Here is a 25,564-nt window from a genome sequence, read left to right on the forward strand (position 1 = left end):
AGTTATATTATTATAAATAATAACAGTTAAGAGTGTAATAGCAATAATATATCTTTATACAAATATCCTTTGTTCGCGAAAATTAATAGTTGTAACAATACTAAGTTAAGGATAGTAATAATAATGATAATAATGATAATAATAATAGTAATAATAATAATAATAATAATAATAATAATAATAATAATAATGTTACTCTTTAATAAAAAAAATGTTAATAAAGAAAATGATAATTTTTTTAATGATAACAAAATAATAATTTTAGTAAGAATGACACTTTTAATAATATTAGTAGTTTTTATTAAAAAGATAAGTTTAATAATAACGATAATGATAATGATAATTTTTGATAATAATATTTAATACTTTATCATAAAAATAATAGTAATAATAATTTTAACTATAATCTTAATAATAATAATAATACATGATAATTAATACATGCATAATTGTAATACTAGTAATAACAATAAAAGTAAAAAATAATAATAATAATAATAATAATAATAATAATAATAATAATAATAATAATAACATTGATAAAATTAATAATAGTAATGATATTACCTTAAAGAGCTAGCTTAAAAAGATTTGTCATGGCCGGGATTCGAACCCACGACCCCTCGAAACCCAACAACACCCTCTACCATCCCTCTATTTATGCTTTTCTGAATTACAACACTTTTAATAAAATATAACCCGAAGTACTTTTGTTCTACATCTTCTTCTTCGTTATCACAATCAATTCAATCGACACTACTCTTTTGCTAAACATAACAGATATCACGATTTGATTTAGGAGTTTTTATTGCGTTTGAAACCACTAATAGTTGTGATTAATTGAGGAAAGAAAGAAAAATATATAAAAAAATTTATAAAAAAAAAATTGTCCCGTCGCTGTATCAGACAAAAAAAATTTGATTTCAATTCTGGAATTCGTATTTGACAAAACTTATAACATGAAATATATTTCAATTTAATCCTAGAAACTTTCTCAACCATCAATTGAATCAGAAACAGCTTCTAGAGTTTGAATTTCATGAAAAACGAATCCTTTAACTTTTTTTAAAATTAAACTTTGAATTGAAAATTCGAATTCAATATCAAAAATTAAAACTTGAAAGTTTGCAGATAGTTTAAACTCATGATTTCTATCTAAACTGCATTTTTAGAATTTGGAATTTCGTTTGAAATCGGATTATGGTCCAAAAGTGTTCATAACAGGGACGGTACCCATTTTTTCTATATTTCTGTTTAAATTTGATTAAATAAACTGTTAAGGGTGTGAGGAATTGATAATTGATGATAATTGTGGACTGATTTAATGATTCATGGAGTGTCTTATAATAATACAATTCGACAAAAAAAAAATTCACGAGCAAACAGAAGGCATAATTAAAAAAATGAAACTGATAGAGATAGGGGAAACAGGTATCACGTTATATATATACAATATCTGTTTTAAAATCTACTTTTATAATTATATATATATATATATTAGTCTGTATTTATATATTTATACGTATTTATATACAATCTATAATCATATATCATTTAATTTTGACTAATATTAATATTTATTAATGTAATAATAATAATAATAATAATAATAATAATAATAATAATAATAATAATAATAATAAAAAAGTATTAATAATAATAAATCATAATGATAAGATTTTTAATGAAATTGATAATACTAGTATTATTAATGCTATGCTAATATTACTAATTATATTATAAATGATATTAGTAATAATAAAAGAAATAAAAATAATAATAATATCCATAATCAAAATAATACTACTAACAAGAATGATATTAACATTAATCATATTTAAAAAAAATGATAATTTTGAAATTTATAATAATACTAATAATATTATTTACAATAAAGATTTTAAAGGTAATGGTAATTATAAAATTTCAATATTAATAATCTTAATAATAACTCAAATCATAATTTTTACTACTAATTATAATAATAATAATAATAATATTAATAATGGTAACAATAATATTAGTATTAATACTATGACAAATTAAATGTATCGTATTTTTATATCTATATATTATGTTAAAATGATAATATTCCTAATAATGATATTACCATTAACATTAATATTTATTTATATCAATAATTTCATACAACAATTGATAACAGCTATTATATAAATATATTTATCCATATATACACATAATTGTTCGTGAATCGACAAGCATGGTCAAAAGGGTAATCTAATTATCCAGATATAGATTTCAGACTTTCTAGACTCATCATTAGGGTTTTTGCTTATCGTGTCGGAAACATATAGAGATAAGAGTTTAAATTTGGTCGGAAATTTCCGGGTCGTTACATAACCCCTCACAGATCACAACATTAGAATAATACAACTTGTTACAATGATGAATAGCGATGTGGGCAGGTATGGTCGGCGTGGTCTATGTCGATCTTGTGGCTCAATTTTAGTTACGAAAATTTGTTTGAGTGATGAATACCAATATGGTCGACGATATTATGGTTGCTCTGGTTGCAGTCGCTTAATATCTGAATGTTGTAGGAGGCTAGCGATTTGGATTGATCCGGTATGGTCTGAAAGGGCACTTTAAGTGATACCACCATTGGTAACGTCTAAGAGAGCTCTAGAAAGTTCACTCGAGCTAGCAGAACGTCAAGGAAAAAGGTTGAAACTGATATTAATTTGTAGTTTGGTAGCACTTGTGTTGTGTTTCCTTTTCAAGTAACTAATTTATTTTCTCATGAAAGTAATGTGTTTGTATTTTCTTCAAGCTAGATGAAATGTACCTCTTTATTTTAGGTTTTCAGTTAACATATGTGTTTCACTTTCTAGTTTCGGTTAAATTAGTTTAAGTATCTAGTTAACATGTGTGTTTCTGTTATACTACACTGACATCCGATAATCCATATGAAAAGTTAAACCCTTCTAATCCATTTGCACCACCAAGACATCCAGCCAGACTCACTCAGTTATGTAACGGGGTCATGTGACGGGGTAAAGTGAGAATGTAATGTAACGCCGTTACATTTGGTGGGAAATCTTGGGCGGGAACGTCTTGGAGGGAAATCTTGGGCGGGAAAGTCTTGGACGGAAATCTTGGGTAGTTTATGCCTATTTATTGAGTAGTCATATGCACCATTCTTATTCATATCCACCCATTCAAGTCTCTCTCAATATTAACACTATAAATCACCCTTTTAATCCATATGCACCATTAAAAAACCAAACAGGCATCATGACTACAACTGATGTAGAATGAACGGTAGACCTATTAGTGAAGGTCGGGAAGTTAATCTGCAAGATTTTCCAGAAATCGCCCATGAATTCGGAAGAATGTGTTGGCTTCCTTTTCTTAATGTTAATAATTTTATTATTCCTCTACTCGTGTGTGAATTCTATTCCAGCTTTAAATTCACTAATGAACAAATAGTGAGGTTTCTAATCTTTGAATGGCCACACGAGTATACTCTTCAAGAATTCGGTGCGCTGTTGGGCGTGCCATTTGATGGTAGAAATATCTATTATCCCGGTTTTGAACTTCAAGCTCTTCCTGAGTATATTCCACCACATGAAATGACCCTATATTTATGTAGTACTTGTATTTCATACATGACCATAGAACTTAATGGCATTCTTGATGAATATCTTTGTCTGGAAATTGCTACAAGAAATGCAATTATCAGGAGTAACATGTACCACCGTGAACCAAATGTCAGTCGTTTTTCAATGACTGAAGCTTGTATTCACTGGTGCATGACTCACAATATTAGAGTAAATATTGCTTATTTGGTAGATTCCCAAATGAATGGGCTTCTTTATGCAGAAACAAGACTTATTCCGTACAGAGCGTTTCTAAATCGTTTATTTACTAATATTGGTATGGATGATGGTATTGTAGGACGATGTCCACTAAGTACGTTACCTTTTGACGTTTCCTTCGTTGCTGAAACTTCAACACCATCGAGCTCAGGTTCTGAAAATTCGTCCACTAGGTCAGATGCTCGTAGTCATCCTCGTTGTCGTTATTAGTGTGATTTAATATCAGTAACTTTGTAAGATCGTCATTTTAATGCTTTTTGTTGAAGTGTGTTTAGTTTAGTAACTTTGTAAAATCGACATTTTAATGCTTTTCGTTGAAGTGGGTTTATTCAGTAACTTTGTATTATCTTAATATTATGTTAGTCATTTGTAGTGTTTAATTCACAATCTTGATATAATATTCGATTCATCTACTTAAAATGCGTTTTAATTATAGTAAATTGAAAACAAAAAATGACAATAACATACAATTTCATTCAACATACCTAATAAAAACGATACAATTAATACCTAATCAAAACGATACAAATAATACCAAACTTAACTAAATAACTTAATAGTTTAGTAGTCGAAAATTAAAAAAAGTTTCTTCATCTTCGAAAACTAAGTAAAGAGAAATGCGATTAGAGCGCCAGCCCATGGTTTCTTTTATACCGTTCCACTGATTGTTGGTACGGAGATATGGAGCGGACACGTCCGGAACACAATCATCTTTGTAGTAGAAGACGTCCGTGTGTTCGAACAGAACCATTTCTTTCAAAAAGTATAAAAGGTTCTCTAATTAAAAGTCGCAAACATCAATTTCTTTGAACTTAGATTTTGAACTATGCGTATAGTCGTAAAGTTTCATTTCATTACGGGAATTACTTCTGTAATACATTTCCAATGAGACAATCATTGGCGGAAAGGTCAACATTTTGTGTTGGGAAGTATAGTAATGGAGTTTAAGTAGAAAAAATGTTTTTGATTTGAGTTAAATGGAGTTTAAGTAGAAAAAATGTTTTTGATTTGAGTTAATGTGTTTATTAATGATGTATAAATAGGCAAAATACTCAGATCGAAATGTCGTCCCAGAAGACTTTTCCGGACGACATATCGTCCGGAAAGAAAAACGCGCGAAAGTTCACCTTTTTTGGAGCCAATTTTTTCAGGATAATCAAAAAAATAATTAATTATACCTTTCCGGACGACATGGTATCGTTCGGAAAGTCGGTCAAGATTTCAGGATAAAGTGGGACAGAAAAACAACTTTTTTTTATCGCGTAGTAGGTTTTTTCAAAAGTGCCGTCCGTAATAGACGATTTTCTACTAGTGGATGTACCTGGTTATGTTCATTAAGTTATCCGTTTACTCGCTTTTATGAAATGATTGTATTTATGACCATTTGTTTGAGTTTCTAGATACCGATTTACAATAAATCACGTGTGATTGTATACCATGGCTTATACTTTAGTACACATTTGTTATCCCGGTTTCAAGATACATGCATTATGTCTTTTGTCTTTTTCACATTCATTGAAATAAAATTTGGGTGGACCGGTAGAGACCCGATCCACACAGTTCACACTAGTTTCGAACCGGTTTTGGTTTACCGCGGAGAATTCGGTATAGATCAATAATGTATGTTATACACTCAAACTTGATGAATTCGGCAATTAACACAAAAACAAATACGAAGTAGTTGATCGTAATTAATTATTGGTGACTACTAGCTCTTCAAGTTAAATAAATATCAGTGTAATATAACACTTAATGTATAGTTTAACATACCGGAAGCGAGTTATTATATATGGTCATCAGTTGATTAATGTCTCATCTCCTAAATAATGGTAACGAATCTGAAAAAAAAAAAAAAAACATCAAGTTGCAATTTTGGGGGGGAAATAATGATATAACAAAGTTATACTCCGTAATATGTTTAGACATTCATTCATATATATATATATATATTATATAAATCAAAAAAATATAAATAGTACGGAATGTTAACAAAAAGGTTTTATATTCTTACATCAGTATCTTTACCTTTTGGTTTAAGTTTAGAATTTACATATTTATTAGTTACGAATAAATAAATAAATAAAAGCTATATATATTTTAAGTGAGGGATTCAGTAAGACTGAACATAACCCATCGTCAAATCGCCGGCGTGAGATGAGATAGCACGGTTGACGGTGGCTGACGCCGGTTAACCCATCGTCACTTTTTGATGGAAACCAGCGAGGGTTAAAATCTTGACGGAAGGGTTAAAAGTTGAAGCAGCCAATGAATGGATTTTGTGACTTTAATATTAATATATTTTTGTAATTAATTTATTTTTTTCACTCAAATTCCCAATCAGATTTTACCACATCACACTTCAAATATTTATCACAAAAACTTGACATTTTAAGTTAATAGAGGTCAAATACAGTCACAGTTAAAAACTCACTTTTTACCAAAAAGTGCATAATCTCTGACATCATAGTCAGGATTAAGAATAGTCTAAGAACTAAAGGTGAAAAAAGTCAATTTGTACATAAATTGAGTCAATCTGCACATAAATTGAGTCAACATGTGAGTTTTCTGAGTTCTCTCATACACTTAATTCCCTCTAGATCTTCGTCTTATATTTTAATTTTTATCGTTTATAAATATATACATACACTAATTGGTGTGAAAAATTGTGTCGACTTATTGTCTCGTTTTAGTGGCACGATTACGTTTTCTTCTCCGAACAATATTTTCCTTTTTAATCTATAAGCCTATAAGCTTTTTTTCGTTCTCTTCCACCCTTGATATTTTCTTTTTAATGTCATTTTAACTTCTTCTTTTTTTACTATTCATTTGTACTTTTTATATCAAGAATCGATATGAATATTGTACATTTATCAAAGTAAATTACTAAAATAAGGTTTAATACACAGTAAAATTATGTATTGTTATAAATAATTTTTTACAACATTACACCATAATTCCCTTTTTCGTTGTTACTATTAAGTGGTACTTTAAATATTAGATGAATAATGTTGGAAAATGTGACATGATGATATGCTTCAAAATGTACTTGTGGTTAACTATATAGTTACGCAGTATGTTATACGGAGTACTAATTTATAAGATAAAATTGTGTGATTGTCCTTCATCTTCGTATCAGTCGTACATGTAATCTTTGGTTTTAACCTTGTTAACCCTCATTTAGAAATGGTAATGGTCACTTGATCCAATATATATACACCCGATTCACCTTATAACGATGGATATGGATGAATTGAAATGGATATGAATACAAATATGAATGATTTAAATGGATATGGATATGAGTATGAATGAAAAGTTTCATCTATGGAAATAATCTCACACACACACACACACACACACACACATATATATATATATATATATATATATATATATATATATATATATATACACACATACACATACACATTTACTATTACAAATGTATTTAACATTACACTTATATTTTGCTTGCAACTATATAATGAATTGAATATAATATATTATAATAAAAACACATATATTTAACAAAATAAATATACAAATTATACATATAATTTGTCATAATATATGTTTGATAGTGTATTCAATAAAGTGTATTCTATTTTTGGCAAACATTACATGTTTTTATGGATTGATTTGTATTTATTTTTGTTACATTCGGTTTTTATTTCATCGCATATTCGAAAATATTATAAGTTTTTTGAATATTCAATGGATATCCATTAACCCGCTTAATTCATTAGATATAGATATGGATGGATGAACTAAATTAAATGATATGGATAAACAAAAGCTAAATAGATATGAATATAGATATAGATATGACGTCACCCAATTCATATCCGATCCATTGTCATCCATACCCTCATCTTTCGAATTATAATACGGACATCCCCATCACCAACTTCTGTTAAATTCTTGCCTTTCAGTTTACTACCGTGTGTGACATGTGAGGGCAAATTAGTCCAGTCCTTATTTCAATATTTGAGAATAAACTGTCGTTCGCAAACACAAGCACTATTTCATCAACTCCATAAACCCTACAATGCGGTCAAAACACGATGCGGTCAAAGACAACAAAGATGACGATTGATTCATTTTATTTCGGTAACTACGTTTTGGTCTCTTTAACGATTCAATAACGGCATTATCTTTATCACTTCTTCCTTCAAGAAGAGTGAAATTTTCGATCGCATTCATAGTTTTTCTTTTTATTAGCTTAAGAATAAGGGCTACAAAGTTGGTTATTGGAACTTACACTTACGTAAACCAGTGACATCCTCTTTTAGCTCTTTATTAAGGTTGTTTTTTGTTTTTTTTTTTTTTGTTTTTTTTTTTTAATTTAGTTTATTGTTCTAAAAGAAATTGTAACTAAAATTATAACTGGATTGGAAGCGGGACGACTACAAATTGCACAAAAGTCATGACGGACTTCCTTCTAACTTCAATCAATATACGTTGAAAATTACATTTCTATGACTTGTTCCTTAAGCCAATTTATACATTTTATTCGGCTCTCTCTAAACACACAAAGGTTTTGCATGGTAACCGGCCAATTATACGCATAACAATGTCAAGAACGTATTAATGTCGTTTTTTATTTTTATTTTTTAAATCAGAGGAGGACTAAACCATCCACGTGATCATCTCTTACAGTTACATAACCCGCCCTCAACTGGTGCCTTGAAGGAAATCTGGACCAATACGAGGGCATGACCGGTAAAACCCCTATCAGCCCCCGCAACGCGACCTTGGGTGGAATTCAATATCAAGGGAATATTTCTTGTGTGTAATGTTGCGTACCAAGGAAATCGAACTCTCAACCTCAGAGGGGTATGAACCATTACCAATGGATTGAAAACACAGATTAATTCTGTCTTTTCTTTATATACAAAACTAATGAGCATTATATTATACTATAGAATAAATAATGATCGCAATGATAACGATGTTCAAAGCTACAATGAAAATCAATAAACAATAAAAACACCAAATAACAACACTCGATAAAAACAACTTATGGGAAATGAAAATCGATCTATAAATTTAGATTTAATGTTTTTTTTTTTTTTTTTTTTTTTTTTTGAAAGACCAACTCACACCCCTAAGTACCTAACTCGATATTTTTACACGAATATATACATATTGTCCTCACCAGGACTTGAACCCATGACCTCAAAGTCAGAGAGACATCTCGATACCGCTAGGCCAATGACCCTTTGATAGCAGACATATTGTATGAGATTTTACAATCCCATTTATATATTAATCTCAAAGTACTCTTACAAAATAGCAATCTTTGTATCGCAACAAAAATATACTAGTTATAACAATATACTAATTGTAGTGAGAGTTTTCTACGGTTCATGATGACACTTTTGTTAATACCCCCAACTTCGAGGGTAAATTGGTAATTCGTTTTTTTATTTTTTTCAATTGTTTCTTTTACAACTTTTTCACCTTTTTACATTCATTTATTTTAAACATTCAATGAACTAACTGTTGACCATTTTTATAAATGTAAAATTAAACTCCCGTTAATCGACAGTCAATCGACTTAATCATCCAGCAATAAAGTGCGAATTTTTTATCCTCATTAATACTAGTGAAAAAATAATCTCTTGAAATTAATTGTCCACCAAACTACTGAAGTGACTATTATTAGAAAGTAGAATCGTTGATCACTACCTCCAGCCACAATCAACATCTCTATAGGTTTTATGGACCTTAGGCTATAGATTACGGTAACGCTGACATGGAGTGAATAATACGGAGTAATTTTTTGGGATTATGATTGTGGCATGAGAATGATAGGGAATGGAGAGTGGTAATAGAAAAGATTTTTTTTTTTTTTTTTTTTTTTTCAAGGCAAAGATATACCAAAATCCTACAACAAGAGTAGAAGGCCCAAAGCCCAAAATCAATACACAAAACCCGAAACAATACAAATCAATTCAACCTAAAACCATCTTCAGTCCATTTCGAATTTCCAAATCTAGACAGCTTTCATCACTGCATTCGACTTCTTTAGTTTCAACAACATCAGCTTAACTCGAACATGATTCTTAATTAACTCACACAATACAGAAGCTGACCTCTTCTTCTGCTTGTAAAACACTCTCAACATGATTGTTGAGAGTGTTGTAGAAAGTTTGTGAGTGATGTGATAAAATTTAATTAGTATTTAAAAGGTAAGTAATTAAAAGTTAGAGAGAAAAATACTTTGAACCAATAACGCACTGTCATGTCACCAGCACCATCAAAAATATATTGCTTGGAGCTTACCAACGCGGCAACGCCCATTGCGTTTGGTTTTATAGACCTGTTGGTGATAACTAGTTTAAGCTATAATTCACATTTCTTCAATATGTCATGTTAAATATTTAAATATACCAATTTCTAAGTTCCTATGTTAATTTTGTTGTAAAAAGTATTACAGAAATCCATAAATGTTTGTTGCTCAATAAATCATTTCAAGATAGTTCAATGATTGAAGTCATTCCATTTTTTTCACAATGGGTCTTGGATTCAAACTTATTAGTACTATTAAAGAGAATAGTTGGAAACGATCCTAAACAAAAAAAATGTCAAATATTGATGTACACAGTTAATTTGTGTACATCAGTACATCTATGTAGAAATACTCTTTATTCCCGAATATCCTAAACAAGAAAAACTTTATTCAATTACCTTGTTACTTGATAATCACGTTGTAGAAAAATGTTAAATAAAACTTTTTAAAAAAAAAAATGAACACGTATAAGTCTTTTTTACAAGACAAAACTCTAAATTGTAGTTTATGGAGATTGAATTTAAGTGTCTAAAATTTTAAATCTCAACCAATAAGCTATAGGTTAAACACAAATAAGTTTTGAATTCACAATCACTATTATAAAGGAATTAGGTCCATAATCAAGACCATGCAAATTATATTTAGGATAACACCAATTAGGCCAAACACCATCAATTATATTAAATGTTTTTTTTTTTTTTTTTTTTTTTTTTTTTTTTTTTTTTTTTTTTTTTTTTTTTGCAGACAAACATCCACAACACTCCCCTTAACTAAAATACATAATAACATGAGGGGCCAATAGGGTGCATAAACTCTAAACTTTCTTTCATCACTAGAAAAAGTCAAATATGAAATAGTCTTTTCTACGTCTGGCAATATACAAAAATCTACTACTCCGTATAATTTTATTTATAACACATATATACACTGTATAGTATATGTGTGTGTATATATAATACGAAATTCATTTGGTCACCATCTATTATCTTTTCCATTCCCTTTCTCTTCACTTTCCCAGAAACCCTATTTTAACACACGTTTATACCTTATAATAAAAATCATATCTTTTTGTATTCAACCTTATTTTATTCAAACATTAACAGTGTGTCTGAGTGTGTGATCACTGTGTGAAGAGAGATGGGAAACTGTTATCCAAAGCCAGTTAATAATCTCTCAACCACAAATAAAATTCCCACTCCTAAAGGTACTTAATCCATTAGATTTCTTTTATTTTTTTTTGGTCTTAAATACTTCACTAAATAATTTCATTAAAATAACAAAAGTTTTATAATTTTTCAGCAGTTGATGTGAAAAAGAAGGGACCCATGATCGAAGACCGTCCACTCGCCGCAGCAGGAGGTGGTGGGGCCACCGCAAATTCCGGTGAAACGGTGCCACCTAGTGGAAGAATAGTAACACCGGATTTGAGGTGTTATACATATTCTGAATTAAAAAGTGCTACTAGAAACTTCCGGCCAGATACCATACTCGGAGAAGGTGGTTTTGGTAGGGTTTTTAAAGGATGGGTGGACGGTGAAACGTACGCGCCGTCGAAGGTCGGTATTGGGATCCCAGTTGCCGTTAAAAAGTCAAATCAAGACAGTGTTCAAGGTCTTAAAGAATGGCAGGTTAGTGCGGACTAACATTTTAATTCAAATAATTGTCAACTTTTTTATTTATTAATTAATTTATCTTTGTTTTTGCTTACTCTAAATTAATTGTTTACTCTAAATTAAATTAGATATTTGTTATTATTGCATGTAAAAGACATGCATGACGTATGGGATGATTTCATTAATTTCTTTAGGACATCATTTAATTTTTATATACTTCTTCCTTTCTCTTCATGTTATATAACGTACAAATAACAAAATTAGGCCTTTGTCCCATATTCTTATAGTAAGGCATCTTACCTAAACAATTATCGCCAACTAAGCCATTGATTCTCTGGTAGTGTTTTAAATATATATATATATATTATATATTTGTACGTTGTTATTGTTATTAAAATTAAAATATTTCGAAAATAGTCTAAAGGCTCATGTCATAATATCATCATAAAATATTAAATGGGTCAGAAACTGTCACGTAATCACGTAATAACCTGACTAAACCACGTATATTTGAGTAAAAATATCTGACTATATAAACTAGTTTGAATAGGAAAATATTATCCTTTTACTGTTGTTATGGAAAGCTATATATGTAAATATATGAAGCTTTAAAAAGTCATAATATAATTTTATTTTATTTTGTTGTAAAAATAATGTCTAAAATATTGTTTAAACTAAAATTTCCGTAATTTTATATTTATTTATTACTCCTATATTTTATTTTATACATGAATGAATAATAACGGGAAAGGTATGAACACTTGATAATAAAATTCCAAACACTCGTCATTTTTCAAGCTACTTGATATTTAATTTTAATTTTCTTCTGCCATACAAATACAAATACTTTATAATATTGTGGGTATATTTATATACTTTATTTGGAGATGGGGACCCATAATTCTTGGGTCAAAATAAAAGGCTCACTTTCTTTGTCTTATCTCAGGGTTGACAATTTTAGAGATCAAATTTGCATTGACATTTGTTATCTTGGTAATTTGTGTACCATTTAATCGAGAATATATGTAAAAATAGTAAAATAAAACATTAGATACTTATAAACACAAAATTTGTTAAATTTTCTTCATTTTGAACTATTATCACTAGATATATTATAGTTCATGTGTTTTATTAAATTATGATTTGTTTTATGCAGGCAGAAGTGAATTTTTTGGGGAAATTTAGTCATCCAAATCTTGTTAAATTAGTGGGGTATTGCTGGGAAGATAAAGAATTTCTTCTTGTTTATGAATATATGCAAAAGGGTAGTCTTGAAAATCATCTTTTTAAAAGTAAGTATATATCATACAAATAAATTTATTTTTTATATAAAAAAAATTATACTTAATTAATTTTATATTTTAATTGGATTTGGCAGAAGGTGCAGAACCACTCTCATGGTCTACAAGAATTAAAATAGCCATTGGAGCAGCCCAAGGCCTTGCTTTCTTGCATACTACAGAAAAAACTGTTATTTACAGAGATTTTAAATCTGCTAATATATTATTGGATGGGGTTAGTATAATTTCATTTAAAAGTTATTTAATCAAATGTATTAAACTCATTATCAAAGTTATAATTTTTTTTTTTTGAAAAGCAAAAATATTATTATTATTATATGGAATATTACAATACAAGTCCCTATATGCTTTTATACAATGCTATAAACGAAACGGATCAGCTGAGAAAACATGGAATAATTATCTGGACTTATGATCGGGGGAGACGTAGACTAGATAACACTACGAGGGACGAACTTGCGTAAAAGAACAACAAGCGGGGAAGGAGGGGACAACCGTGCCGATCAAGCGACTACAAAGTTGACACACAACCAACCCATTTAATCTAACCCACATAGGCTATATAGAATAACGAAACCATCCCGATTTGAATTAAGTTATGTTAACCGACGCCTATGCGGTTTGAAGGAGGTGACACGTAAAATGACGGGTTGAGTAGCCATTGATGCCAATCGATAGGTGTTTTCTTCCGTGAACGATTTGAGATCCAGCTAAAGCTTTGAGATTGGATCTCGGAGATTATCACAGCGGGGTTCCATATTTTTCCGGAAAAAATCTTTAAGTTCCTATGTTTCCAAATAATGTAGCACGCAATCCATTTAGCAGCTTGCCATATTGAAGAACCAATGGAATTATGTGATATGCCTTGATCCGAGATGATGGCATCATTGATGTTAGAGATACTTATGTTGTTTTGATTCCACCAATCGAGAAATTGTATCCATATTGAAGATACTTTTTGACAATTTAACAACGCGTGATCAATGGTTTCAATTTGGTGCTCACATAAGGGACATAAGATGGTGTGAAGGTCAATTCCTTTTTTATCGAGTTCGCTTCTAACCGGGATTTTTTGTTGAACGGCCCTCCATGAGAAAATGAATATCTTTTGTGGAACGAATTTGTTTTGAGGTAGTGAAAGGTTTCTAGAGTTTGTGCCGTATTTAAGCTTATTGATCAGATTTGACAGTGCTGCTGAAGTGTAGATGCCGGATGTGTCAAGGGAACATTTCCATGAGTCGGGGCGATCTGAAATAATAACAGATGTTATTAGGTTGTTGAGCTCCGTGAGATAATCCTTTGCACGACCACTAGGAGGGCGGGACCAATCCCAATTACCGATCGAGGTAGAGTTAACGTTGATTATTCTATCAGCAACAGTTGCTTCTTTGCGGGATTCCAACATGAATAGTCTATGAAATGTATCTTTTAAGCACTCAGATCCGATCCATATATCATGCCAGAAGCTTATTGATGTGCCATTTCCTATGCGCTTTGAAATCGAGGATGTGAAGGTTGTGCCTATATTGTCAGCAACTTTTCCAGCTTTAATAATCTCTTTCCAAATGGTGCGACCTGAAATGTTCCTGCATAAAAAGTTAGTATCCAACCCTCCCCCCGGCCCATAAATGCTTTTGATTATTTTTACCCATAATGCATTATCTTCGTTTTTAAAACGCCACCACCATTTACAAAGTAATGATATGTTTTTAGCAAAGAGGGACCCCACGTTTAAACCCCCACAATCGTATGGCAAAATTATTTGGTCCCATTTGATCCAATTAATTTTATTATCGTTTGAAGATCCTCCCCAGAAGAATTTCCGTCTTTTAGATTCAAGTACCTTAAGGATAGCGGATGGTGCATGAAATAAGGAGAAGTAGTATAATGGGATACTACTAAGAATTGATTTGATGGTCGTAAGTCGACCTCCGAAAGAAATAGATTTAGCAGCCCAATCTGAAAGCCTTTTGTCGAATTTCTCAACGATCGGCTGCCACGAGGAGGCGTGAGATGTGGGTACACCAATAGGAAGTCCAAGATAGGAGAACGGGGTATGACCCGCAGAGCAGTTCATGTAGCAAGCCATTTGTTCGGTTTCGGTCGTAGATGTACCTATACCGTAAAGTTTGCTTTTACGGAAGTTAACTTTGAGGCCTGAAATATTTTCAAAACATTTTAGTAGTTTGGAGATATATTTGGCGTTTCTTTTATTCCATTCGCCGAAGAAGATTGTATCATCAGCATATTGGAGGTGTGTAATATTGAGATTGTCATGTCCGATCTTTAATCCTTGCAAATGACCATTGGCTAATGCTCTTTTGACAAGTATGTTAAGACCTTCAGCAACAATGATGAACAGGAATGGCGAAATGGGGTCACCTTGTCGAATTCCCCTTTCAGGGGAAAATTCTTTGGTGGGAGAGCCATTGATTAGTACAGAAATAGATGATGACCAAAGGCATGCCCGAATGAAACCAATCCATTTTGGACCAAAACCCATGAAGTGCATGGTTTTAAATAGAAAGTCCCACTCAATGCAGTCAAATGCCTTTTCGAAGTCAACTTTAAAGATTAAACCTTTTTGTTTTTTACGTTTTAATTCATCAATTATTTCGTTTGCAATTAGGACACTATCTAGGATATTTCGACCTTTGAGGAAAGCTGTTTGTTCACTACCAATGATTTTATGAATGACCATGGCAAGGCGATTGGAGAGTGTTTTGGTGAGAATTTTATAGTAGCTACCTATTAGACAGATTGGGCGATATTCATTTAATCCGATTGGGTTGGGTTTTTTCGGGACTAATGTGAAGAAAGATGCATTACATCCTTTGGAGATTTCTGAGTTTTCCCAGAACCAATCTAGAGATTTAATGAGGTCGGTTTTAATCAGTTCCCAATGTTTTTTGAAGAATCTCATGTTGAAACCGTCCGGCCCAGGAGCTTTAGAGCTATCGCAATTACATATGGCTTCCCATATTTCTTTTTCGTTAAATTTAGCTTCTAGGAGTTGATTGTCCAAGGAAGAAATGTATTCAAGATGTGAAACATGATCGAAAGGGCATTCGTCACGTAAGTGTTTGGATCGGAAGATGTTGTTAAAATAGGAATATGCTTCTTGTTTTATTAGATTAGGATCTTCAGTCCATGTACCATTAATTGAAAGCCCGTGGATGTTGTTTTTACTTGTTCTTCTTTTGATATAGTTATGAAAGTATTTCGAATTTTCATCACCCTCAAGCGCCCATTTGATTCTAGATTTTTGTTTAAGCATGTTTGTTTTCTTTTTTTCTTTGACGATGTGATGCATTTTTTCATCGATCCATTTTTGTTTTTCAGTTTCGGATAAAGGTCTAGTTTCGGCGGTTTGTTCCCAATTATTACATTCAGTAAGATGATCACGTATTTGGGAGTCTAAGTTATCAAGTTGATTACTATGTTTTTTAAGTTCTAATTTAACGTTTTTTAGTTTGTTACGGAAAATGCAGTCAGGCCTATTCCCACTAATTGGGATCAACCAAGCCTTTTCTATGATGGTGTCGGCATCTTTTAAATCTAGCCATGTGTCAAAGACACGTATTGGCTTAGGGCCAGAATCGAGGAGGTTATTTCTTAGGATAATGGGACAGTGGTCAGAAAGGTCCCGATCAAGAGTTTTGGAGGATGTGTTGGGCCAGATAGTGAAGATGCCATCGGAAATGAGGAATCGGTCAAGTTTACTAAACTTCATTGTTTTTTCACAAATCCTTGTGAACCTTTTACCGCCTAAAGGAAGATCAATTAATCCAGAGTTATTTATAAAGTTATTAAAATTATCTGCCCAATTTTGATTATACTCTGTGTTCATGCGTTCTGTTTTGTTTCTTACTTCGTTGAAGTCACCAAAAACAATGTGTGGGATATTAAGGGAGTTAGTAAGGGATGAGAGTTCGCTCCAAAGTCTAAGTTTTTTTGAATGGGAATGGGGGCCATAAACATTAATGAAGGCAATTTCAGAGTCATGACCCGCCCACGTGCCACAAATTGCAAGAAAGAATTCACCCTCAATAGCATAGTTGAACGAAAAGATATTAGTATCCCAAATAGTTAGGATACCTCCGGAAGCACCATCCGAATCCTTTTGGACGAATTTAAAATCAGAATTACCCCAGAAAGATTCAATGGTGTTGTCACGTGTTTGGCCGCATTTGGTTTCCTGGAGGCCTAGAATTGATGGTTTTTCTTTATAGCAAATACGTTTAAGCCAGCTTATTTTACCCGTTTGTCCAATACCCCGAATATTAAGAGAAATCGTACTCATGAGAAAAAACTTACAGAATCGATGTGACGGAGGTGGATTCATGGGTTGTTGCGACGAATCCCGATGCTTTTCCCGAATTCGAACGTATCCAAGCTTTTGCTAGAGGTAGAACCTGTCTTTTTAGTCTTTTTGTTATGTACCATGTCCATATGAGATCCCTTCGAGAAGTAGGATGTGCTACCACCACCGTTAGACGAGGACTTACAACGTTTAGCCAGTTGAGAGATTCTAAGCTTTTGGCCACTTCTAGCTAGATGTTTGATGTAAAGCATATTGGATCTAGGTCTTTTAAAATCTGGGTTTTGAGAGGTGTTTTTTGACTTAATGATAGGTTTGGCGATGGTGCTAGAAATTTTTCTCTTTTTAGAAATTTCTTTACCCGTATAAAGTAAAGGTTCGAGGTTGAAAGGATCGGAATTTGTTTGTTGTGTAGCGTTAGGGGCAGGCATAAAATTTAATGGAGAGTTGGATTGAGGGTTTAAAGGGGTAGTACAGGGGGTGTCGTTTGTGGTATGGTGAGGGAGGGTTTCGGGAACAGAATCTGCATGTTCTTGTGTCACTATTGGTGAGCATAAATCATTTGTTAGAATGTGTTGAGGTGAGCTGTCCATATTAGATTTACCCGAGATGTGGCTAGGTGTAACAGGGGTATCATTTACATGATTCGATGGGCCGTTAATAACAGTGTTGGGCTGCGGGATTGCAAGGGTATCCTCTCTTGGTGGGTTTGGGGGGGTATTGGTGGTAATGGGCTGCGTGATTACAGTGGACTCCAAAGGGATGGTTTTTGGTTTTGGTTGATATGAGGTGGTATTATATGGCCTTGCTGTATTAAAATCAGGAATAGGAGGTGGTTCAATTGGATCAGTTTCATTCGATGGGCTAGTTTCTTTTGTAGAGCTAGTATTATTTAAAACAGTTTCGGGATTGGAAGGATTATGGGTGTGAGGGTTTGTGGTGTCAAAGTGGTTGATGGGTTTCGATATGCTAGGAGATTGGAGAGATTGGTTATCGGCATTATTATTAAAGGGACGAGTATCCATTCGTTTAGAGGAATTAGAGGAGGTTTGGTGAGGAGGCGTGGGATCGTGGTTGTTGTTACGGGTGGTCTTTTCAGCGTTTCCTTCAACTCGATTTTCACAATCCAAGTGGGACTCTTCGTCAGAAATGTGATCGTCCGAAAGAATTTCATCATCCCAATTCGACGAATTATCGATATCACCATAAGTGTTAAACATAGAAAAGTTTTGAACTTCAATGATGTAAGCCTTAGATTGATTGACGTCACCGGGGTTGATAATAACTTGGCCGTTTATCGGTGAGAAATTGTTTGTTTTGATAATTACCGAGCCATGCGATAAATCTTGGTTGTTCTCATTGGTTATAGAGCAATTAAACGTTTCAATTACCTCGCCCCAATTTTTTGCTATGTCAATGAATGTGGATTCTAACCAACAAGTAATAGGTACCCCGAATATGTTAACATAAACAAGTCTACCAGAGGTTTTGTAAATTTCGGGATCCCATGGGTTTATATCTTCAAGCCATTTCCATAATGGGTGTTCCGAATTGTTAATCAAGTCTAGGGCCGGGTTGGGTTCCTCAAATATAAGCATTAGATCATGCCCGCCCAGGTATTTGATAGTAAACCCACCAAGGTTTTCACTTTCACATATTTCATTAAAATATTCAAGGAATTCAAGATCTTTAACTTTGGCAATAACCGCTTGACCAAGTATTTGGATAAGATCATCATTAGAATTTACCTTAATCGAGGGGATGCCGTAGTTTGTAGCCTGCTTGTTTAGGACCACTTCTTTGAAATTCCTTTCGTCTACAGGTGAGTTAAATGCAACCTTAACATTGTTCCTAGAACCCGATTTTGCATTGTTAGGCTGTGGAGCTTGTTTCTTTCCTTCGGGATCACGGGCCTTGTATACTTTGAGTAAATTGTCACCCGCAACAATGAGACTTAGTCTCCTCGCAAGAGAATCTTTGTGGTAATCTGGAACGTCTAAGAATCTAACAAAACCAAACTTCCTTCCGTTTTTTAAGGTCTTCCTGGGGATGTAAACCTCGTGGATATTGCCATATTTTTTGAAAACATCCCATAAGTCCGTTGAACACCAGTGTTCGGGAAAGTTGTGGAAGAGGTATGAAGTAATTCTAGACTTGTCGATCGGTTTTGGCAATTGATTTGTTTTAGAATTATTCGCATCTGGAAAAGGCTTGCCATAACGATTGATAAGGTTGGTGGCTGATTCCCGTATTTTGAAGTTGTTGTATAATTGATTGTAGGATGAGTTTAACCTTGTCGAGTGATGATTGAGACCAGATTTGGATCGGACAAGGTGGGTTGGATTCTGCTGGTTATTGTAATTAGGGTTAGGGTTTTTTGAAGGTGAGTTTTGCTTATTATGATCAATTTTAACCCAAATACCCTGATTGATAGGCTGATATCGGATATGCTTGTTATCAGCAAAGAAAGATTGTTTCGACTGGGATTGGTTGTTCGATGCTTTTGGTGTAAAAGGGGATGTCGGTATGTTTGACATGATAAAAGAGTATTTCGATTTAAATCAAAAGATAAACAGAGAAGGTGCTATTAATAAGGTTCCTGAACAAACCAAAGAGAAAGCAAAAAATCTAACAACAGAAATAGAAACGCATGTCACAGTAATGGTGGATCTGAATCTAAAAACAAGCCGATTACTAAGGAGGAAAAGATTAATCAGAATTCAATAAGAGAAACCGTTCTAATAATCAAGAAATGCAAGATCGATTTTTTTTTTTTTTTAATCAAAGGCACACTTTGGATCTTCAAGATCTTCATCTAGAGGTTTCGAATTTCAGATCTAACCTGAGAGTTGTTGCGGTCTTAAGATCTTCTATATTTGCAGTTAAATATTTGAAGTCTTATTTGTTTGCAAACTGTATTCTTCACCTTGCCAATCCCACATATGAGTGCTAGAATTCTTTTTTTTAAAAAAAAATTCTATGTAAATGGAATCGATTGAAATTGATTGTGTAAGTTTCTTTGATTTAGGATAGATGATTAGTTAACTGGCTAGGATTTTGATTCAATCGTTAGACGCGTTGAAGGAATTGGATTGAATAAATAGATGTGAATAAGTAAAAGATCTACGGAGTAATAGTTTGGGAAGAGATTTAGGGAGATTTTTTTTATATTTACTAAACCTTAGGACCAGTTTGATTTGTTTCAATTTTTTTTTTTTCTTTCTATGGTAGCCAACCATCCGACGAGCTGGGCGTATACAATATGAATGGTTCGACGTATCTGACTTTTGAACGGTATTATCAAAGTTATAATTAACTGATTTTCATTATATTTATCAGGAGTACAATGCAAAGCTTTCAGATTTTGGACTCGCAAAGTTAGGTCCTGTAAATGGTAATTCACATGTTTCGACAGGCGTCGTGGGTACATATGGATATGCAGCTCCGGAATACATAGCCACCGGTTAGTTCTTCAAGCTCATTTCGTCTTGCTAGTAATGTGTTAATAGTTATATCGATATGTATCTACGGAATACATAACCCTTAAAAATGTTGTTATCTTGAATAAATTAATTTTACATAGCGGTTGGTATTAATTTTGCAGTGACAATTAATATACAAATGTTTTAAAACGACAGGTAGTTAGAATAATCCATAAAAGAATTATATAACTGTTAATCAAACAAATGAGACATCAGATATGTAAAGATTATCTTATCCAACCGGCTAATTACCTTATAATAGTAGGTGTTAACGATGTGACATAGTAATTAACAATATTTGTTTCTATTTTGGACTATATGCAGTATAAATATAAATGTTTCCTTGTTATACCGGGTCAAAACCGTGTAAAGTGTAAACTTGATTTATTAAATATAAATAAATATACTCCGTTTATTTCTCAATAAAACAAGTTTAAGACCGTGTGATGTAATGGTCCAAAATAGTTATTGACTAAAAGTCATGTGATTTAACTGCAGGTCATTTATACGTTAAGAGTGACGTTTATGGTTTTGGAGTCGTGTTACTAGAAATGATAACAGGTATGCGTGTACTTGACACTAATCGACCAGGCTCGCAACATAATTTGGTGGACTGGGCTCGACCAGCTTTGCCCGATAAACGGAAAGTAAGAAAACTTATGGACTCAAGGCTAGAAGGCAATTACCCATCAAAAGGAGCCGCTAAAGCTGCTGAGCTAATCTTGAGCTGTCTAGAAGCGGACCCAAAAAACCGACCTGATATGTTAGATGTCATGACGAGTTTACAAGAGATTAGTGCTATCAAAACAAAACCAAAGGAGGTAAAGGTACACGCAACCCAACCTTCAGGCCCACACCGTGATCGTCATTATCAATCCGCACACCAATCTCCACTCCATATGAAGCAAAGTGGAGGAGCCCGACCCGAACGATCACCGATCAGGTCATATTGAGCAAAAAAGTCAACGGGGATTTTGAAATATTCAACAACAGTATATGCCAAGAAGGCCCACTGAGATAGTCCATTTTAAAGGCTGTATCATTGCTTAAAAAGTTGTCAAATGTGAAACATGTTGTACCTTGTGTATATATTTTATTCTAGAATAAGTTGAATATGAGAAGTTTATTTGTTAAAAACAAAAAGTACATCCCATAGATTTTACAATCATACAAACATACAATAAAAATGTTAGCTAACAGCGTTTTAACCGAAGGTTATTGGCTCAAGCTCGTGTTTAACTCATTTGCATCACGATGAGCAATACTTTTCTGATGCTTGCAATTGGCACCGTGATCGCACCAACATCTATAGCCACTTATGAATGTAGATGGAGCAAATCAAGTTATCAAGGATAAAAACATTATGTAATAACTTAGCACTAACAAGAACTCTAGGATAGAACAATTGTCGTTCAATAATCAGGGAGTGTTAATGTTCATATATAATACACAAAACCAAACTCATAAACTAATAACCTGATAAGTCTAATGAGAAGGATGCAGTTACACAACAAGAGAAGACATCATCAGAAGCATTTGCGATGGACAACGGAGGGTCCGGATTCATCGTAATCTGACTTGGTTATGTGTTGATTTTGAGGAAAGACAACCTTGGCAAGTATGGCACCTCCCACCCATGCTGAACACATGGATAAGTTTTCGGGCATGTAATCTGGAGCCTGCAATAAAAAAAAGGTTCATCATCGTATCAGCATAATACTATATCATTATGTTATTCGTGTGAAATAGAACTAATAAGAACTCAGAATCGAATTTGAGCTAATAAGAACTCGGAATCGAATTCTTATGGAGCTTCTCAAACCACGTCGAATTTTGTTACCTTTACTAAAGAAGGACGAACAGAAGATGAGCAAAGACTGGCTTCCCTCTGAAACCTATCTTCAAAACCTACAGTGCAACAATATGTCATGCGTAAGCAAATCAATAGTGACATCGTTCCTAAAAGCTTCATGTGGGTGAAAGTATAGTGAAAGAAAGAAAGTGAAGAGCAAGATATATAAAATCATACAAATTAAAGATTGGAAATTAGTATAATATATTTATGTAAATAAAGATAAGAGAAAATGCCTGTCATTGAAGATGTTCCGCCACATAAAACAGTGTTCTCCAACAGTTGACGGTGATTTTCAGATGATACAGTTGAGATTATTCGAACAAGCTGCTCAACAATTCCATGGGCCTCTAAGCCCAATATCGAAGGTTGGAACAAGGCCTCTCCTACTGTAAACCTTTCTCTTTTTATCGATATCACCTGTAACCCCATATAAAAAAACCACAAATTTTTTCAGGAATTGCAATAGTGATTCAACCTATTATAATCTAACTACATATACACATCAAGATCATATTCATCACAAGAGATTATCAAAGAATAAACAAACCAACCTGACCATCAGGTAAAGTATGTTGCTCCTCTTCACATGATTGAGTTTTATCATACACAAGATCATCTTCAGCACAGCATGCATACTGCTCTTTTAATCCCTCAACTTCTGAAATATCAAGCTTAATTGTTGGATTAGACTTAGCAAGCTCATCAGCAAACAACTTAGTCAAATCAGCACCTCCAATTTCTAATCTTCTTGAAGCCACATGTTGTACTGCCCCTTCAATTACTGGAGCAATATCTGATAACAACCAAAAAAGAATATCAGTAAAGCGAGTTGATGAGTTCATATACTCATGAGATACTATCTTATGTACCTATTTTTCCATGACCAATATCAACAGTGCAACCTGAAATGCGTCCTATTGCATATAGTGATAACACTGCTTGCTCTGAAGCATAGAAACCTGAGATATTGAATGTTTCAAACATCATCTGCACCAACTGTTCTCGAACAGCCTGTAATAAAAGCAAAACTAGATTAAGTTTTATAAATAAATGAAACGTGTCATAAACAGGTTTGTGTATCAAAGCATTATATATATGAAAAAATCAACAGATTTGGGTTACCTTGGGTGTTAAAAGTGGATCTGCAAATAAGATTTGCCCTTCATTACCAAGTTCCCATCCTAAACCATTGTATAGAACATGGTGTAGTAGATCTTCCATTGCGTCACAATCTTTAACAAAACCTCGTACAATCGGATCAACGTTGTTAGCCTGAAGGGATGGAGAGTCTGGTATAGATCCATCATCATTCATGACTTTCATTTGAGTTGGAATGATCTGAGTGAGCCATATATCAAACATGTTATACAGCCAGATACCGCAAATTACTAAACAATACAGCAGCCAGTATGCAGTTAAAAATTAATCAACAGTCGAACACTGTAAATGAATATGGCAATCATGCAATTAACAACATAACCGTTAGTGCAGTACATAATCTAAAGGCAAACTTAAGATCGATATTATAAGAGCCCGTGTCCAACCCATTGTACCATAAAATAGAGTTTTTTTTTAATGTATTACCATAGAAGGGGCTTGATCTGGAATTGCAAAACCTGCTTTCAAGAGCTTGGAGCCCGCATCAATCACCACAGCCTCCATTTTTTGTTACGTAATCTGTAATTTGTAAATAAATGAAAATGGAGTTGATTAACATACGCACACAGATCTTTTCAGATCTTTAATTCTATAAAATTAAAATCCTACTATGAAATCACTGTGTACCATTCCAACTGATACCATTCAAGCTCAATAAATTTTAAAATGTAATTTGGAGCTCTAAAAATATAAACTTGTGTAATGTCAACACCGTATGCCTACTAAAATATGGTCTTATTTTAGTTGGGTTTATAACTCAATAAGTAGAATTACTTATATTTCTTTAGACAGCCTCAAATAACCTAAAATTGTTGAACAAAAATAAATTTTTAACGTCAAATTACAAATTCCGTACAAAAAAATTAAATCAGCTATAGGAATTTGAAAACCTAATTTTTGCTCTTCAGTTTTACAGCTGCAGCACAGCCACAAGTTGAAATCGGACCTCAATTAGAAACACAATTACAAAAGAAATTCAGTATACATATACAGATACAGATATATGTTATATTTACATAATTAATTATGACAACGAATAATCATTTTTTAGGCAACAAAACAAAAGGTAGGACATGCGTAAGTCATAATAGGATCGAAATAGAAGCTGACCAGTAAAATGTAGGAACAGAGGTGCGAAATAAGAACAGAAATTGACGACCTCCGGAGATAAAACGACGGAGACGCGAGGCCGGAAGGTTCGCCGGAAGAGAGAACCGGAGAAGTCTGACAGTGATTTGGGGGTTTTAGGTTTGAGCTCCAGTGACAGATTCAAAAACACCTTCTTCTTTTTTTCTTTTTCTTTTTTTTTTTTGTTGGGCCAGTTTTAATTGAGTTTCGTGTTAACGGATTATTTTGACAAACCGGATCCAATATTATACGGAGTATATATTTATATTTGTTGATTATTATCCATTTTATATATATATATATATATATATATATATATATATATATATATATATATATATATATATATATATATATATATATATATATATATATATTGGTGTGAATTTGCAAATCACATGAACTAGAGAAATGACCCGTGAAACCACGTGTTTGTTTAAACGAAAAAGTTTAACGATATGTTTTAAGTATTAAGTGAACGTAAATGCTAAAGTCATTTAGTGTAATGACCCATGAAACCACAAAGTCCGACTAAGAAATTCGTCAGCTAAACATTGCATCAAACACCTAAA

At 32.8% G+C, this 25,564-nt stretch overlaps 3 protein-coding genes across 5 annotated transcripts; 1 reads left to right on the forward strand and 2 right to left on the reverse strand.

Moving 5' to 3' along the window:
* Positions 1-11,119: 11,119 nt before the first annotated feature.
* On the forward strand, positions 11,120-22,048 carry LOC139853043 (probable serine/threonine-protein kinase PIX13). Of its 2 annotated transcripts, none has more exons than XM_071842411.1 (6): positions 11,120-11,338; positions 11,437-11,762; positions 12,904-13,039; positions 13,126-13,262; positions 20,709-20,832; positions 21,350-22,048. In XM_071842411.1, the coding sequence occupies exons 1-6, from the start codon at positions 11,272-11,274 to the stop codon at positions 21,802-21,804; spliced, it is 1,245 nt and encodes a 414-aa protein (XP_071698512.1). In that variant the 5' UTR covers positions 11,120-11,271; the 3' UTR covers positions 21,805-22,048. The 2 variants fall into 2 exon arrangements, with proteins under 2 accessions (XP_071698512.1, XP_071698511.1); XM_071842410.1 differs by having other exon boundaries at positions 11,434-11,762; positions 21,350-22,047.
* LOC139853042 (uncharacterized) lies at positions 14,507-19,916 on the reverse strand. Of its 2 annotated transcripts, none has more exons than XM_071842409.1 (2): positions 17,366-19,916; positions 14,507-14,623 (listed from the first exon to the last, which is right to left on the reverse strand). In XM_071842409.1, the coding sequence occupies exon 1, from the start codon at positions 19,904-19,906 to the stop codon at positions 17,390-17,392; it is 2,517 nt and encodes an 838-aa protein (XP_071698510.1). In that variant the 5' UTR covers positions 19,907-19,916; the 3' UTR covers positions 14,507-14,623; positions 17,366-17,389. The 2 variants fall into 2 exon arrangements, with proteins under 2 accessions (XP_071698510.1, XP_071698509.1); XM_071842408.1 differs by having other exon boundaries at positions 14,508-14,634.
* Positions 22,013-25,125, reverse strand: LOC139853045 (actin-related protein 7-like). Its single transcript, XM_071842413.1, has 8 exons — positions 24,975-25,125; positions 24,291-24,383; positions 23,829-24,044; positions 23,576-23,717; positions 23,258-23,499; positions 22,940-23,123; positions 22,692-22,759; positions 22,013-22,530 (listed from the first exon to the last, which is right to left on the reverse strand). The coding sequence occupies exons 2-8, from the start codon at positions 24,366-24,368 to the stop codon at positions 22,378-22,380; spliced, it is 1,083 nt and encodes a 360-aa protein (XP_071698514.1). The 5' UTR covers positions 24,369-24,383; positions 24,975-25,125; the 3' UTR covers positions 22,013-22,377.
* Between the last annotated feature and the right edge of the window lie 439 nt (positions 25,126-25,564).

This window comes from Rutidosis leptorrhynchoides, chromosome 6 (genome assembly GCF_046630445.1).
Source record: "Rutidosis leptorrhynchoides isolate AG116_Rl617_1_P2 chromosome 6, CSIRO_AGI_Rlap_v1, whole genome shotgun sequence".
In the NCBI taxonomy this organism is placed as follows: Eukaryota; Viridiplantae; Streptophyta; class Magnoliopsida; order Asterales; family Asteraceae; genus Rutidosis; species Rutidosis leptorrhynchoides.